Source organism: Anastrepha obliqua, chromosome 1 (assembly GCF_027943255.1).
Source record: "Anastrepha obliqua isolate idAnaObli1 chromosome 1, idAnaObli1_1.0, whole genome shotgun sequence".
NCBI lineage: Eukaryota > Metazoa > Arthropoda > Insecta > Diptera > Tephritidae > Anastrepha > Anastrepha obliqua.
The window spans coordinates 98,797,432-98,814,984 of NC_072892.1; the positions used below are offsets into that span (position 1 = coordinate 98,797,432).

At 38.7% G+C, this 17,553-nt stretch overlaps 1 protein-coding gene across 1 annotated transcript; it reads right to left on the reverse strand.

The window, feature by feature from the left end:
* Positions 1 to 5,362: 5,362 nt before the first annotated feature.
* LOC129253164 (protein abnormal spindle) lies at positions 5,363 to 17,523 on the reverse strand. Its single transcript, XM_054891432.1, has 6 exons — positions 17,317 to 17,523; positions 17,062 to 17,238; positions 16,486 to 16,698; positions 10,796 to 15,851; positions 6,001 to 6,302; positions 5,363 to 5,928 (listed from the first exon to the last, which is right to left on the reverse strand). Exons 1-6 carry the CDS (start codon positions 17,329 to 17,331, stop codon positions 5,662 to 5,664), a joined length of 6,030 nt encoding a protein of 2,009 aa, XP_054747407.1. The 5' UTR covers positions 17,332 to 17,523; the 3' UTR covers positions 5,363 to 5,661.
* Between the last annotated feature and the right edge of the window lie 30 nt (positions 17,524 to 17,553).

Consider the following 17,553-nt stretch of genomic DNA (forward strand, 5'->3'; position numbering starts at 1 on the left):
GTTTTGGCTGGGTCTTCCAATTTTTTAATCTGCCTCTCAGAAAATATGATGTTTGACTGACGTTAGATTTCAATTTATCCAGTTTCACAAGGCGTTCCTTACGATTGGCCATTTTTATCCAGGTGAAATACACGACAATCGGTATATGATTTCAATAAAAATTCGTTTAAATAAAAATACACTTTTTGAATAAAAAACGATTTACTTTGTTTATGTAGAAGCGCCAATCGGAGAAGCGTCCATCTCGGGCTCATTCATGCAATGCAAAACAAAAACAGTATTGCCAGCTAACTTTTTAAGCAAAAGTTTTAATTTATTTGCTTTTGAGCACAATTTCTTTAGAATTTGCTCTGCAACAAAAAGTAGCCGTTCCAAGAAGACATCACAGATTTATTGAGTAGCTCAATATGGCTGACACAGGGGAAAATTAGAAATCTTACATCATCTCACCTAGCTTCATGTTTTGTATAGACTTTTAAATATAAAAAAAAAAATATTCTATATTATATTAAATCATCTGAATGAAATTGAAATAACGGCTCTAACTGGTTATTTTAGAAACACATTCGCCTAGAGTTTTTTTTTGGCTAGTAAGAACTGGTATTTTTGCTGCCGCATGACCGGACAAATGACAATTCGTAGGACATCGCAGTGTACCACTTGCTAACATGGAAAAGAGTTAGAACTCAAACTGGTTGAGCTAAGAAGTGAAGTGGTAATATTCTAGTTCACAACTATTATTTTTCTTGCAGGGTGTCTACTGTACACAACAACGCAATGAGTTTCTGGTTAAAGTGATATCTTTAATTCAGCAATAGGGTTTGCAAAATTCTACACATATACATTTATTTTTATATAGCAATTACACATGAGTGACAGTTAATCGTAGATTAGCTAATTCCCGTTGATGTGGCAAGTTAAATTGCTACGTTAAATCCTATTATCCCTGCAAGCTTAAGGAGATAATGCATATCGATCATATACCTGGGTTTGTCCAAGTCACGTAATAAAAGCGGCAACATTGCAGCACTTATAAATGTTTGAAAGCCTCTTGCAAATGCTAAGCTGATTATGTTCTGATGTTCGGCACTAATTTTGCATAGATGTGTGAAAGTGAATAGTAAAGAAGAAAAAACGAATGGAGTTTTCCATAAATATTTTCCTTGATAATTTCGATATTGATGGTAATTTACTATTGATAATGACAATGAACAGGATGAAGTAATCGTCCAAACAAAACTTTTATGATACCAATTTTTAAGACTTTGCCGAATTTCCGACAGTTAAAATGTTATACTTTCGTCAAATTAGCCAGACTTTCAGATCGAATGTATCCAGAAAAGGTCACAGTATGGTGCGGTTTATGGGCTGGAGGTATCATTGGACCGTACTTCTTCAAAGAGCGGATGGACCATTTGAAGGGCAGTCGCGGTCAACATTTGCATGAAATAATCCTCAAACATTAAATTATATGGACTGTACTATCGATTTAAATAAAAATTTCATGCATTTTTTTGAAATTTACGTGTGTTTTTTGAAAAATTTTCCTATAGCTCTTAAAAAATCACCCTTTACAAACCTCCCAAAACTCTGCCATAAGGACTGCGTCAGGATGCCTACTGATGTCCCCAATACAACACTTACATGACGAGGTCCATATGCTTACTGTGAAGGAGTTTAATAAACTGCTCAAGAAGCAAGTTCTGCTAGGGTGTTACCGCAGGTCTCACCCATGCAGACATCTGCTTGAGCCTGAGTCACCTCCCAGTCATGTCAGGAGGCACTTCCTCAACTACGCGGACGAGATCCAAGGCAAAACAGACAGAAAGCTACAGGATCGGATAGTGTACAGACAGACCATCAACGACATTCATGGGGAGACCCTTACCACCTTCTTAAGCTCCCGACCCCCGAATGCCGTTATCTAAGTCCAACCACCATCCATCGCAGACGAAGAGCTCCAACTTCTCCCGAGAGTCCCGCGTAATCTTGGCACAATTACGTTCTGGATACTATAGCAGGTTAAACACCTACCTATCCATAATCGACCCCGACATACTAAATATATGTCCGGCATGGAAAGGCACCCCGCACTACACTAACCACCTTTTCACATGCCCCATCAAACTCACTCATGTAACACTCCTCTACCTCTGGACCCAACCTGTTGAAACAGGAAGTTTCCTGGATCTACCGTTAGATGAGCTAGATGAAGACGATCGGTGATTACACTACACTGACAGGGCAAAGTTACTGCTACAACAACAACTCGATATAGCCATCTTATATTTGTACACTCTTAAACACATACATACAGAGGATACATACATATACTGTGAGCGTCAAAATAAAGTGTAGAAAGCATTTTGTTATAATATGGATTTTATTTCAGTCTTTTATAACAAAACAATATATTTTAATTTCATGTTTTTAAATTAGTATTTGATTCTCTACTAATTACTAGAAAACAACAAAAAGATAACTTACAACAACAAAAGTTGTAAGACAAAAACAAAATTTAGTGCATATTTTACGCATCAAAATAAAGTGTACAGCGTACATAGGTAGCATTTTAGCGATGTTGTACGGTAAAAAATACCGTTATATTTGGTTGTTTACTGTCTTTTTCGATGCATTGAAACTTTTTTCATATTGTATTTTAATTGGTTGCGATCGGCAGAGTGAAAAGTTTTTGTCTACAGTAAATTAAATTCTATTATTTATTTTTTTTTATAATGGGTAAACAAACTTCGACTGATGTTAGAGAACTGGTACTAAAGCTTCGCAATGAAGGTAAAACCTTTCGTGAAATTGGCTCTATTGTCAACAGAAGCCATAATACTGTGAAAAAAATAGTTGACAAATACAAAGAGTTCGGCAAAGTAGAAAATCGCCCAGGTGCATGCCGCCCAAAAATTTTAAATGAGACTGAAGTAAGGTCTATAGTACGTGATGTGAAGAAAAATCACTTTAAAAGTGCGGTAAAAATATCACAAGAAGTTTCAACTGCATCAGATACTAGCGTAAGTGCCAGTACAATACGTCGAGCGCTGCACGCAAATGGGTTACGTGGTCGTCTCCCACGAAAAAAGCGTCTTGATTATGCAAAAAAAAAATACGAAAATTGCGATGTTTCTTTCTGGAATAATGTCCTGTTTAGCGATGAAAGTAAGTTCGAGGTATTTGGGCAGAAAAAACCGGTTAAAGTCTGGAGAACCAAAAATAAAGAGTAAGCCGACCAAAATTTGATAACCACAGTTAAGCACGGTGGGGGTTCGGTGATGGTGTGAGGATGTATGGCGGCAAGCGGAGTTGGCAATTTGGTTTTTATTGAAAGTACCATGAACAAAACAGATTATCTGAATATTTTACAAAATAATTTACTAACCAGTGTGCAGAAATTAAACTTGCAGGGATCTTGGATCTTTCAACAAGATAATGATCCCAAAAACACAGCAAAAATAGTAAAAGAATGGCTGCTTTATCGTACTCCTAAGACATTGGATCATCCTCCACAGTCACCGGACTTAAACCCTATTGAACATTTGTGGGAGCATTTAGACCACCAAATCCGGAAAAGGACCAATATGGATATGCTGAAACTCGCTATAAAGGAAGAGTGGGATAAAATTTCATCTGACGTGACAAAAAAACTAGTTGAGTCGATGCCCCGAAGACTGTCTTCCGTTATCAAAGCAAAAGGGAAATCAACAAAATACTAAATCGATATCATTTTTGTAAAATATATCTCTGTACACTTTATTTTAACGCGTAAAATATGCACTAAATTTTGTTTTTGTCTTACAACTTTTGTTGTTGTAATTTATTTGTTTGTTGTTTTCTAGTAATAAATAGTAGAGAATCAAATACTAATTTAAAAAAACATGAAATTAAAATATATTGTTTTGTTATAAAAGACTGAAATAAAATCCATATTATAACAAAATGCTTTGTACACTTTATTTTGACGCTAACAGTACATAGGACCACAAAATACTGGGAGAAGTAAAAAGTTCCGAATATCTTTAGTAAGCCACATCTCATTGCATCAGATCAATCTAAACGATGATTTAAATGTGACACTACGCTTCAAAAAAGTTAGTTGACATTTTTGGGTCTGGTAAAGCCAGTTGAGTGTTGGAGCATTCCAAAACAAAGGTAATACAGAGAAAATATTCATCAGTACCAGTACGACGACCAAGTTGAAAATTCGGAGGTCGAAGACAAAAAAATGTGTGTTGTTTATGGACTCAATACAATATTGAATACAATGACAAATTTAGGATCTCTATGATTTCGTTCTGGTAGGCCAATCGCCGAAAATGTTGATGAAACCATGGAAATCGACGAGTTGCACTGGCTTATGAGCACCTGTTTCATTATCCAATTGCATATTAGTCTATTTTGGAACATTTATCTTACGCTTATGATAACTATGTTAATTTCATCACCGAAGTAAAGCTATTTACTTCATCTAATATGATTTATAATATTTAAGGCACTACCGACGCATTCGTTTTTTCTAATTATTTTTTGTAATGAAGTTAGACATATCTAAAAAATGCCTTTGTCAAGGGCGTGTTCAAATCTTTAAATTTTGAAATATTTATAGCGATTTTGCTATTTTTTGTTGTAACATAAAAGCAAGACAATAACATTACGACAGCAGACGTTCCCACAACGGTCGACAGCAAATAGTGGCATGAGTACCACGGGTACACTACAAGTAGCATTAGAGTGCCGTATACCATAATGGCCTACATTACACTACCTGCGAAAATTTAAAAAAATTTAAAGGAAGAAAATCCATCTACAGCCATCTAGTGCTGTTGATGTAGAGGGGGAATGAAACCCGCTATGAGTTTGGAAAGTGAGTGGCGTGAGATCCCCAGCAATTTCATTTCCCTCTATGTTCTTATGCCCTGGAACCCAGATAAGAGAAATGTTTTCTACGGCAGCAATAGCCACCTCAAAACTCTAGGTTTTTCTAAGTCGCTGTCGTGCTGTAATAATCTTCGCAGCAAAGCGACAGCAGAACTTCGGTTTCTTTGTATTGTTTTCATTTAGCTGCAGCAGCTTAAATTGTCGCAGCCAAAGTACAGCCGAAGCAAACGAAATGAAAAACTGAATGCAATTTCAAACACTGTGAAAAACAATGTTGACGTTGTATGAGTGTAAAATATTTCCCATATTTTCCCTGTCATTACCGCTGAAATGACAGTTCATGGCATGATATTAATCGGAAACGTAGAACCGACTGTCCGGGAAACGAATTACGTACCAATCGCTATTTAAACCCCTTCGGAAAGTAGAACAGGGTTGTCATGTAAGGTGTTAAACTAAAAATGAAAAAATTACGAGGTAAAATAATTCTGTGCATTTAATAATTACATAACGTAAAATTAACATTCACGACAATTAGTTATAAAGTATTTATAGTCGTAGTCTGTAATAGTAACAAAAAAGCTTGTAATCAAAAGCCACATCGCCTAGCACAGTGATTAAGTAGAAAAAACACGGACAATCGTTACATATAAATATACACAAATAGGGTACAAACCATATAGAGGTGGTATGCATCTTAACGTTGTTTAACAAACGCAGTTTTGTGTCACATAGAAATACTTAGACTAAAATATACTATAAAAATGCACATAACATTTAAGTGACTTCAATTTCCAGTTCGGCTAGCAGCATATCGAATGCAAATACTGACGATACAAACGTATACGGTTTATTATGTATGACGCCGTAGTCGGGCTCGAGACCAGGCAGCGCACGACTGGGAAATTGTTGCAGCTTGGAGGCACGCGACGGTACAAGAGGTTTGCGTACATTCTGATTCATACGCTCTTTTCGCGCCACAAGTTTTTTAGTCTCACGCACCACATAAACTGCTTCAGGAGTCGTCATATACTCGCGAATGATCTGTGCATAATAATGAAAAATAAATCAATTTGTAAGAAATTTAGTTTTACTAAATTTTATTTCCAAACTTACGTGGCGCTTATAGGGGCAATGTGCAAATAGCCAAATAAGAGTGCATAACGTATTAAATATTTCACTATCCTTGTCGCACCAGCGCAATAGCATCTGAGCTATGGTCACAAGACCGCTCTCTTGGAATGTATTCGCGGTTGTACTATTGTAACGCGCCAAGTTCAAAATGATGCGGCTGCAGTAGCGAATTAACTGCTTGTCGACCTCACTGCGTATTGTTTGTGCCATGACGCCATAGCAGAATGTCGACACAAAGTCCGTATGATTCATTAGAAAGTGGGGTATAGTGCGGGAAATGCGGTCTGAAAATGAAATATTATTTGGAGATTTACATGGCGTTAAAAAGGATGTAAAGTATTTAAGGAAGTAATAGTATGAAAAAAGGTTTAGGTACAGAGAGGCTTGTTAATTGGTTTGGTAAAATAACAGTACCTAGAAACTTATTACCTACAATACCCATTCAAATTTTAAAGAAAAACATCGTATCTTCAAAAACATCATATCTAATTCACGGATCCATATTTATTCAGATTTTTTTGTTTCTTTTAGTCCTTACTATTATTAATATATTGCATTTTTTTGTTTATGTTTAGCTTCCTGCATGAATTATGCAAAGTTGCATTCGAAAAATGATTAAACGAAACACCCTTTACTGGTAAACTCTTAATTACGAAATATAAAATTCTGTATTTCAATGACGTATTTTTTTGTTTAAGTAAGTTTGGATGTGCTCATAAATGGAAAGAAATAAATGTGGAATCAATGGTAAGTTCACGAGAAGTAGCTTCAGGATACAAAAAAAAGCCCCTTCCTGATCATAAGGAAAACCCAAAATTCGGCACATATATTTAATTTTAGTTTACATGTATACATATATTATCGCGATTTGACACACATTACTTATAACTTGAAGATTTTTCGAGTTATATAAAATTGAAATATTAATACTAGCCCTCTCGACGCTTCTAGCAAAGCGAATTGCATTACGAATTTCAAATTTAAGTTTTTGTTCTATGAGAGGTGGGAGTGGTTTTCAGCAAAAACCATGCTTAGCAATGTCCAATGCAAAATGCGAACGTAGTTTCATAGTTGTATAAAATGGTCTTGGCGATGCACATATTATAAAGGGTCTTTCAAAAGTGACGTCTAGATGTCGTAGGGAATAATTCCTAGGCGGTACCATTTTTATTCCATCTGTGATATGTATCAATTAGACAGATGTACAACTTTACACGATAGAACAAGGCGTTAAAATTATTGAAATTTATTATGAAAATGGTAATGGTTCGTAATTTTTTTGTGAAAATAATCGTCCAAATGAGTCGACAATTCAAAGGTTGATGAACAAATTTCAAGAAACTGGTTCTGTCGAGGATAGAAAAGGACCGGCAGACCAAAAACTGGACAGTCTGTTCAGAATATTCCTGCTCTTGTTGTAGCGCAAAGTGTTGCTGAACAACCTTCAACATCGATATCTTAAAGTACTCAACAATTAGGCACTCATGAATAGATTGTGTGGCGTATTTTATCTGTAGGCGTGCTCAATGTGGACATTTAAATGAATCCTGGGAGACTGACGTACCGAGCAATTTTAAATTATGGAGGGAACACTTCTCGAACCTGTTAAACAGTGACAGCTGCGCATGTCATAGAGAATGTGAAGATCCCGATACCCCAATCGTTGACGACGGAATTGTCGTTCCACTACCCGACCATAACGAGGTGAGAATAGCAATAACACGCCTAAAGAACAACAAAGCCGCGGGCGCCGACGGTGCATGCATCAGCTTCTATGCAAAATATGGTCGGCTGAAAGCATGCCTGCCGATTGGAATTTAAGTGTGCTCTGCCCAATCCATAAGAAGGGCGATCCTGCAATCTGTGCCAATTACCCGGGGATTGGTCTTCTAAATATCGCCTATAAGGTTCTAGCGAGCGTATTGTGTGAAAGGCTGAAGCCCACCGTCAACCAACTGATTGGACCTTATCAGTGTGGCTTCAGACCTGGAAAGTCTACCATCGACCAAATATTCACAATACGCCAAATCTTGGAAAAGACCCACGAAAGGAGAATCGACATACACCATCTTTATGTCCATTTCAAAACTGCATTCGACAGTACGGAAAGGAGTTATTTGTATGCCGCGATGTCTGAATTTGGTATCCCCACAAAACTAATACGGCTATGCAAGATGATGTTGCTCAACACCAGCAGCGCCGTCAGAATTGGGAAGGACCTTTCCGAGCCGTTTGATACCAAACGAGGTTTCAGACGGGGTGACTCGCTGTCGTGTGACTACTCTCATCTGATGTATGTTGGAGAGCTTCGTACGAGCCGCAGAACTTAATCGCTCAGGTACAATATTTTATAAGAGCGTATAATTGTTGGCGTTTGCCGATGATATCGATATCATCTGGATAAAGGGGCAAAGCGAATGGGTTTGGTGGTGAACAAGGACAAAACGAAGTACCTCCTGTCTTCAAACAAACAGTCGGCGCACTCGCGTATCGGCACCCACGTCACTGTATACAGTTATAATTTCGAGGTTGTAAAAGACTTCGTTTATTTAGGAACCAGCATTAACACCGATAACAATGTCAGCCTTGAAATGTAACGTAGAATCTCTCTTGCTTACTTTGGACTAAGTAGGCAACTGAGCAGTAAAGTCCTCTCGCGACGAACAAAACTAACACTCTACAAGGCTCTCATCATGCCCGCCCTAACGTATGGCGCAGAAGCTTGGATGATGACAACATCCGATGAAGCGACGCTTGGAGTATTTGAGAGAAAGATTCTGCGGAAGATTTTTGGACCTTTGCACGTTGGCAACGGCGAATATCGCAGGCGATGGAACGATGAGCTGTATGAGCTTTACGACGACATAGGCATAGCGCAGCGAATAAAGATACAGTGGCTACGTTGGCTGGGTCATGTCGTTCGAATGGATACAAACGCTCCGGCTTTGAAAGTATTCGATGCGGTAACAGCTGGTGGTAGCAGAGGAAGGCCTCCTCTGCGTTGGAAAGATCAGGTGGAGAAGGACTTGGCTTCACTTGGTGTGTCCAATTGGCGCCGGTTAGCACGAGAAAGAAACGACTGGCGCGCTTTGTTAAACTCGGCCAAAATCGCGTAAGCGGTTATCGCGCCAATTAAGAAGAAGAAGAAGAAGAATTTCTCACATATTATTGTTAAGAGCCGTATTTTTAATAGAAATAGTGAAAACTAAAAGAACCTATATTTTTACAAATTTTATTTCAAAACAACCTCTACGCGCCTTTTGAAATACCCTTTATTTAAAAATTTAATAAAAATTATACGTCTTCCGCTTAAAAACGCAAACAAACTGCATTTGTAGGCTTTATATTAATTCGTGCTTTCACAATTTAACATACCGCACTTCGTTTTCATTAGTTTGATTAGTATAAATCTCACAAATCACAAAACTACCATGCCATTCACTATATTTTCTCCTACTTTTGTTTGTTTTGTTCGTTTGTTTTGTATTGCTAAGGAAGCTGACGTCAGACTTGTCAAAATCGCGAAAAATAAAGTAACTTCTTTTTTCATGGCGCCACCTTAGATACGAATTCGCCTTGAGGTTAGGTTGGGATAAATGGCTGTCCACTTGGACAGAGATGTCTGAACGAAAGCAGGGCAACTAAGGAGAAGGTGCCGCGATGATTACACTGCATCTTTTAGTTTCTGCAGAAAGGACTTGAAACAACTTTGCTTTTACTTTTATAATAAAATAACGAACATTCAAAAAAGAAAGTTACTCAAGACTGATCAATATGTTGAAGGGCTATCGTGTATCCTCTCACTATTCTCAACATTTTAGTCAATACCTACCATATTTTGATTCCGTTGGGTTACTACCAACAACCTATATATGGGCTAAGTATTAGAATGCACGTAAATTTGAAATCAGTTTGATATCACAATCACTTTTTATATTTCGAGACCTTTTGTAAAATTCTCGACAGGTTTCATTCTACGATAAATCATTACGAATACAAGTTGCAACTTATCGTTTGAAAGTAACTGTCTTCACTTGACATTTATTTATTTATTTCTCATCGTTAGAAATAAATGTCTTCATGGCGACAATATATAAAATGCAATTCTCTAGTAATATTCAATCTAATTTGATTTAGCGGTGCAATAATATTTATATTTAACCACCGCATGGGCTCCCGAATTTATCGAAGTTCTTTTATAAATATTAGTTTGGGGAAAAATATCCATTATTTTCTCGATAGATGGCTGTAGTGATCGATCTCGTAAAGTATCGATCAAACAACTTAAAGTTTATGGTCGTTGTCAAGGTGAAATTTCACACTAAAAAAGTTATTTTGCTGTTTTTTGTTTGTTCCATTCAGTTCCGAGTTACAGGGTGGTAACGATGGAAGTCAACAAAAAGAAAATTCGGTACATTTTACAGTTTTTCTTTGATAAAGGCGAAAATGCAAGTCAGAGCGCTTAAATTGGTGTTTATGGTGCCGATACGGTAGCAGCTAATTACGTGCAATTTTGGTTCCGTCCGTCCATGTCGAAACTGTCGATAAAATCACAGAAATAATCGAAGTTGATCGGCATGTTAGTAGTCGTAGCATCGCCCAGGAGCTAAAGATCGACCATAAAATACTTTTAAACCATTTGAGCGAAAATTTTACGCCAAAATAATGGATTTCTTTTTCCCCAACGATAATATTGATACTTCAGCACAGATTCCAATTTATATTTCTGTATCTTAATTTTACTTTATTCAACAAAGCTAATGCATTTTTAACTTACCGAGGCATATAAGAACGTGCAGTATTTCCGACGCGCTCGAATGGTCGCGCAGTACACTCACCGCGTGTGCAATCTTACTGCTTATGGTGTTGGTTGCTTGTGTAGTCTTGCGCCAAAGTAGCATATTTCGCCGTAACAGCCGCATCTTCATGCTCTGGAAGCATTTACGCACACGATAACCACGCCAGAAACGCTGGATGACACTAGCCGCTTTCCTGCGACGACGCTCCTCCACCATTTCGGGTGTCATCATCGTCAGTAGGCGCCGACGTGCCAATAGTCCTCGCGCCTGGCATTGCAACCCAATGACGGTGCGTCGCAATTGCAAATATTCAGAGCGTTGCTGTTGCATTTCACGTTTACCACGGAATTTCTGCTGCAAATGGATAACGGTTCGACGGAGAAAAACAAATTCGGCACGTTGCATGCGCATCACACGTCGACCGCGATACTTCTGCTGCAAATGAACCGTTATATGTCGCAACAGAACGAAATCGTGGCGCGCAGCTCGCATTTTAAGTTGTGCGCGGTATTTGCGTTGTACGCAAATTACTAGCTTACGTACGAGTAGAAACTGTTTACGTACTGCCAAGGTTTTGCAATATGAGCGGAAGAATTGTTGTATGCTACACGCCGCGCTGCGCTTACGTTGATAAGCTATTCGTTCCTGGCGCATTACCAAAGTAGCCCGCCAACGGCGTTGCACGAAAACAATATGTTGAAGTTTCTTTTGGTATTCTTGCCTGATAAAGCGCGCTTGCAGCGTTGCCTTCCATTTACGCTGAATATAAATGCAGCTATTGCGCAAGACTGTATACGACAATCGTTGCTGGCGAGTAAGCCGAATGGAGCGGTACCAGCGTTGAATGTTTATAGCAGCATCCCGTTTTTGCTGGTAAGCCTTACGTACCAGTTGCATTTTTCTAGTTGCACGGAAGCGTCGTTGAATTTGTATAATTTTAGTACGTACATTTTGGTAGTGCGAACGCACCCGGTGCATGTTCTGCAGTCCGCGGTATCTGCGTTGAACTATAATTGCGCCAGCCCTCAGGCGCTCATAGTCCGCGCGTTGTTGCCGCATCAGTCGCGTAGCACGAAAATGTTGTTGCACAACGGTCGCCATATATTGAATTGTAATGAACTCAACGCGTATGCAACGCGCTAGGCGAGTAGCGCGCCATTTGCGCTGTATGATCAAGCAGCTGTTGCGTAAGCATACATACTGAGCTTTTTGCATTTGCATAATGCGAGTTGCCCGATATTTTTCCTGAATCTTACATACGGCTTTACGAAGCTGTTGGTAAGCGGCGCGGTCTCGACGCATTGCTAATAAGGCACGGAAGCGACGCTGTATTCGAATGATTGCCTCCCGTTTTTTTCTATATTCTTTTTGTACTGCGCGCATTTGTAGAATGGAGCGCCAACGTACTTGCAGCTTTATAATGCAAGCGCGTAAATGAAGGTACTCAGAGCGCTGACGCACCATACAACACTTTGCACGAAAACGTTGCTGCATAGAAATTACTGCCGCACGCAGACGCAAAAAAGAGTAACGTTGTTGTCGCATGGCGCATTTTGCTCGCCATCTCTGTTGCAAAGCTATTGCATTCTTTTTCAATATCAGAAACGTTGCTCGTTCCTGTTTCGTAACGCAGTGGGTATGCCAGTACTTTTGTATACGAGTAGCCGCTTCGAAGCGCTTTTCTTCCCAGTATCTGCGGTATTCCTCAGCGACAAGAAGCAACTTTTTTGACAGCAAGCGACGACGATAGCAGCGCTGAATGAATATGGTGCAACTGCGTAGAACTACGAAGTGCCGCCGATAGCTAACACCGAGCGTACAAGCACGGTACCAACGCTGAATTTTACACACCGCTGCTATTGAAATATTATATTGTTTTTGCGCTAGGTAACGTCTGATGTGCTTCTGTAATACCATAGCTGCTTCAGTGCGCTCTTGGCGATACAATTTCACCCAGCGGCGCTCTATATAACCATGATAGTATGCTTGTATGGTGGTTGCAGCGCTCTGTCGACGGCGCTCTTCTTTGTCGCGGATGCGTCGCTTTACCCACACACTAAGCCATTTGCTCCGCCACCACTTTTGGAGCACGCGAGCTGCTGCCTGGAATTTTGGTGAGCGGAATTTATAAATTATCTGCCACAGCAATGAAAGCGTCTTCTCGCGATGTCCGTCGACAATATCTGCTGCAGTAATGCCACCGTGCAATTCAAACTCAGCTTCTCTAAGCGCCTTCAAGCCCAAGTTCACGTTGTAAATACGTTGCAGGCGTGATATGGCTGGCACACGCAATTGCTTGCTGAGATCTTCGCGCAGCAATATAATCTCCATCACACGGGTCAACCGGATACCATCTCGCAGATCTACGGCGAGGTTTTGGAATGCATAATTGAATTCGTCTAGGAAGCACTGTTTGTGCTCTAGCACATAGCCGAGTCGTTTCAAATCTCGTGTGATATCACCCATATTTGCAAGTAGCTCAGATGAGAATTTAAGTAGTATTTCTTTAGTTTCCTTATGTGGCGATTTTTTCACGAAAAGACATGGATTATATTTGATAATACGTTTCTGTTTGGCTTTATCCAGAAATAACAATAAACAAAGCATCTTGGTTAGTGTATACTTTTTAATATACTCAGCGTATTCATCCGATAATGAATAGGCGCGTGAGTATTTCTCTTCCAAAAGTTTGTCGCGGAAAAGACGATTTAATATAAAGGTGCTGAGTCCGATAATGTCGGTATTGGAACGCAAAGGTATTTTTTCACCATACACCACCTCTAAGCCTATGCGTAACCACATAGGATTAAAGCAAAGCAAGAGTTCCAGTATGTAGCGCTGCATCACCACATCCAAATGCAAATTCCTATCATTGCGTATACGTATTGCATTCTTATTTACATAAACTGCCACTTTCGAACATGGTTCGCGCACTTCAGCGCTCAAATACAAATACACAGCAGCCCGTCTAACAACCTCGAGCCGATGCTGCACCAGATAGTCCATCGACTGTTCCTCTTTAGTTGGGGCCAATGTTAAGTCTTTGTGACGTACCTCGTTAAATAGTTTTCCAACATCGATTTTAGTATCGCTGCCACCATCCATGTCAGCTGGTATTGTAACCAGCGCATTCAGCCACTTTTTAAATTCCTGTTGATGTTTCTGCACAGCCGTTTCATCTAAATACATAGTGGAAGCAAGGAAGGGATCACAAGTAGTGCTAGCTGCAAAGGGATCGGGGTTAATGCAGAATTGCAGATACATATCAGGATCATATAGTTTCTCAGTTTGGTGTGGCAATGGTGATGCCATTTTGTGTGGCGAGACGGGGTTGACAAGACGTACTTTCTTAACCTGAGTACGCGTCCAATTTTTGGAACGCAAACTACTCACTGATGGACGTTCGAAAGTAAAATCATTATCGACTCGTTGACGCTTCGGTGGCGAAACCAAAATCAGATTGCTGTTTTTGCTAAAATAAGATTTTGAACTCGGGGCTGATGAAGCAGAGCTCTTAGCTGTAGATTTTTCACTGGAAGTAGTCGCTATAGACTCACTGCTGGGAGCATCAGAGAATGATAAATCCTGCGAATTCCGCTTGTGACTGTTTGATTTCGAGGGCGAGCATTCAGAGAGCTTTAATTTCGATGATTTTGGTGATACACCTTTTAAATCTCGCCATTTTCCAGATACAGCAACTGGACTGCTGCGACGTGATTTTAAACCAGTTTCATTCAAATTGAAACGACTCGATTGTGCTAAAATTTCACTTTGATTGAAAGCAAAATCAACTTGAGAGATACCGCCTAAGTCAATAATTTCAGAATCGTTAGAAGAGTTGTTATCTTTATTTAACTGTAGTTGTGTGCTGGTACCGGTGCTTTGCTCTTGAATAATTGACATCCTTAAACCATCTCGTGATTGCACAGGGTTACCGAAAAAGTATCGATTCTGTTCGATGGATCGAATACTTTCCATTTCGTTAAGATTCGGCATGGAGCCCTGGCTAGCCGAGTAACGTTTGTTTGGTGAGTGCAAAGAAAGGTTCTTCATTGATTCAGAGTACTTACGCAGTGGTGTGCCAACCAATTTTATATCGCGTAACAAATCTGCCTTCACAGGACTCTCTTCGTCTACTTTCTTATTTTTAACGTATGTCTTTTCAGCTTCCCTACTGCCAAAAGTTATGTCTTCTTCTTCTATCATTGCTAATGGGCGCGACTTTGGTGTTGTGCAGATGGTAGTGGTCTTGTTAAGTGTCAATCTACAACTGAGAGAAGCGTCCAAGCAGTCCGTAGAAATATTTATGTTTTCACGCTTTATATCAAAAGTTTTATTTGTAACAGTCGCGCTACCAGGGGTCTTTTGATACATATGCAACTCTACTGACATTTGCGTGCTATTCGTATCCTCAGTCTTATCTGTCGACTCATTAGCTGATGCCAATCGCCGTGGTTGTAATGTTGATAAATTCACTTGCAATGTATCTAAACCAACTGGAGTAGGCCAATTAGCCAGATTATCCAAATCATGTTGTGCGCCAACATCACTTTGCCCCACTCTGCTATTTATGGGAGTGAACTGAATGTTATCGAACATTTCTATGACATTATTTGGCGTCATGGGACTAACATTTTCCTTGTGCGTAACCAGTACTGGGGATTTGGTAGACGAAACTGTAGCCATCGTGGCATTAACAGATTTGTTGCGCGCGTAAATATTTCGCTCGGAAAGAGGGGATGTGTGAGTAAAGTTTATAGTTATTTCATCCAACACCTCTCGCTGCTGTTCTTCACGCAAATAACAATTTGAATCTGCCCATACTGATCTCGGTGGTGGTGCGCGTATTCGTGCCGCGGACGGTGCTGGCGGGGGTTTGCTTGCCCTTTGAGTAGTTGTTTGAACTGATTTGCGCAATTGTGTTTGACTTGAACTTGATTTTTGTGACTTTGTAGCACCTTTGGGAGACTTGAGACGCAGAGTTCTCACATAACCACTGCTACCTGTTGAGATTGTAGGAAATTTGCGAACATTCTGAAAACGAATATTTCAATTATGTCATTATATTTTTTATAAAAAGAAAATAGATTTCTTAGTTGCGAAACACGCATATTATGTACTTTATAATAAGGTGAGTGTTGGTTAAAAATATTTTTCTTTAACCAAACAAACATTTTTATTCTTTATATTATTGTAATGAATTTTATTAAACTACATACAATAAACAAAAACTCATTTATGTATTCATATATGTAATTAAAAACCTAAAGCTGAAATATTTTTAGTTAATTGAAAATATTTTATAAGCAATCATGCAAATTATAGTATAAATAGTAAATTTTATTATTTATAGTAGAAAATACTTTAAATATCACGAATGTAGTTGCACTTCTATAAATTTACTAAACCAGCTTTTTGTGCACAAAAATACACTTTAATGCTTGTAATTTGCTAGAACAATTAAATATGGCTGCTTGACTAACTACTACTAATGGTGCATTGGTTAATGTTTGTTGCAGTTAAAAACCATATGAAAGCCGTGCGTTTTGCTTAATCAACCCCTTTTAGGAACATATTCAACCACCATTTTTTTATCATCATGCGTTTCACATACAGACTTTCTATAGTAAGCGCCATTCTAATTATGCATTCATTTTTTCTAACATACCTTCACTGGATTGTTGACGCGGGTTTTCATTATAACCATTACGTCCTTACGGAAATTTCTATTATCTAAAAGCTGTAATATTTCTTTACAGATTACTTCCTCCAACGGATTCCAAACCATTTCCATCTCTGCGGATTTCGAACGCGGCACAACCATTTCAGTCCAACTGATGGAAATATTATATTCAGCTCTAATTGGTTTGATAACACGCACCTAAATTGAAATATACGATGGATTAATATAATACATAACTATATAATATAATATACTATAATATATATTGAAGTACTAAAATTTATAGCAGGAAATCATCCACTTTTTTGCTGGGAGTGAAAATATAATGCATATAAGTGACCAACCTTCCTCTATCACAAAAAACTTTGTCCTACGACTAGTAAGTGATTGAAATCGATTTAATTTCAAACTGGTTGCCAATCAACACAGATATGCAACTGGAATTCGGCTAATGCGAGCCAAACCAGGTCACTAAATTTGCAAGGCAATGCTTATTGCACATTTGTATTTACTTATACAAGAAAAAAAGGAATTCTGAAGGCATAAGTGAAATGCACATACCTCTATATCCTGGTCTGACGGATTAACTATACGCAAAAAACGACGGGCTGTCTTCCCCACCGGCACATCTTCGAATTGTACAGTAGATTTGGCAGAGAATGGCGCCATTACAACATCTGTAGGTTCACGCGATTCAATGCGTTTTTTGCATTTTGATCGCGGTGGAGTAATGACTACCTATACATAAAAATGGGTTTTTTATATCAAGAGACCAACCAATATGAAATACTTAAGAGTATAAAACGCTTGACAAACCTCAAATGCACTCATTTTATTTCACAGGTTTTTATTATTAAGAACGATGTGATATCAAAAATTCGTGTTTGGTATTCAAGTAAATATCAAACAGCATATATAAACGTAAGACAAACATTAAAAATATCACATTAACATCAAAAACACGTAATTAAACAAAATCCATTTACAAATTAACTCAGAAAAACGGGACAAATAAAATTCCAACCGCCAAATTGAAAAATAGTTGAAGGGTTG

Excerpts from the sequence above, each read along its gene's own strand:
- LOC129253164 (XM_054891432.1), bottom strand. Across the intron at positions 6,303-10,795 it reads GCACGTTCTTATATGCCTCG|ACCGCATTTCCCGCACTATA; the intron begins GTAAGTTAAAAA and ends TTTCATTTTCAG. Across the intron at positions 5,929-6,000 it reads ATTGCCCCTATAAGCGCCAC|ATCATTCGCGAGTATATGAC; the intron begins GTAAGTTTGGAA and ends TATTATGCACAG.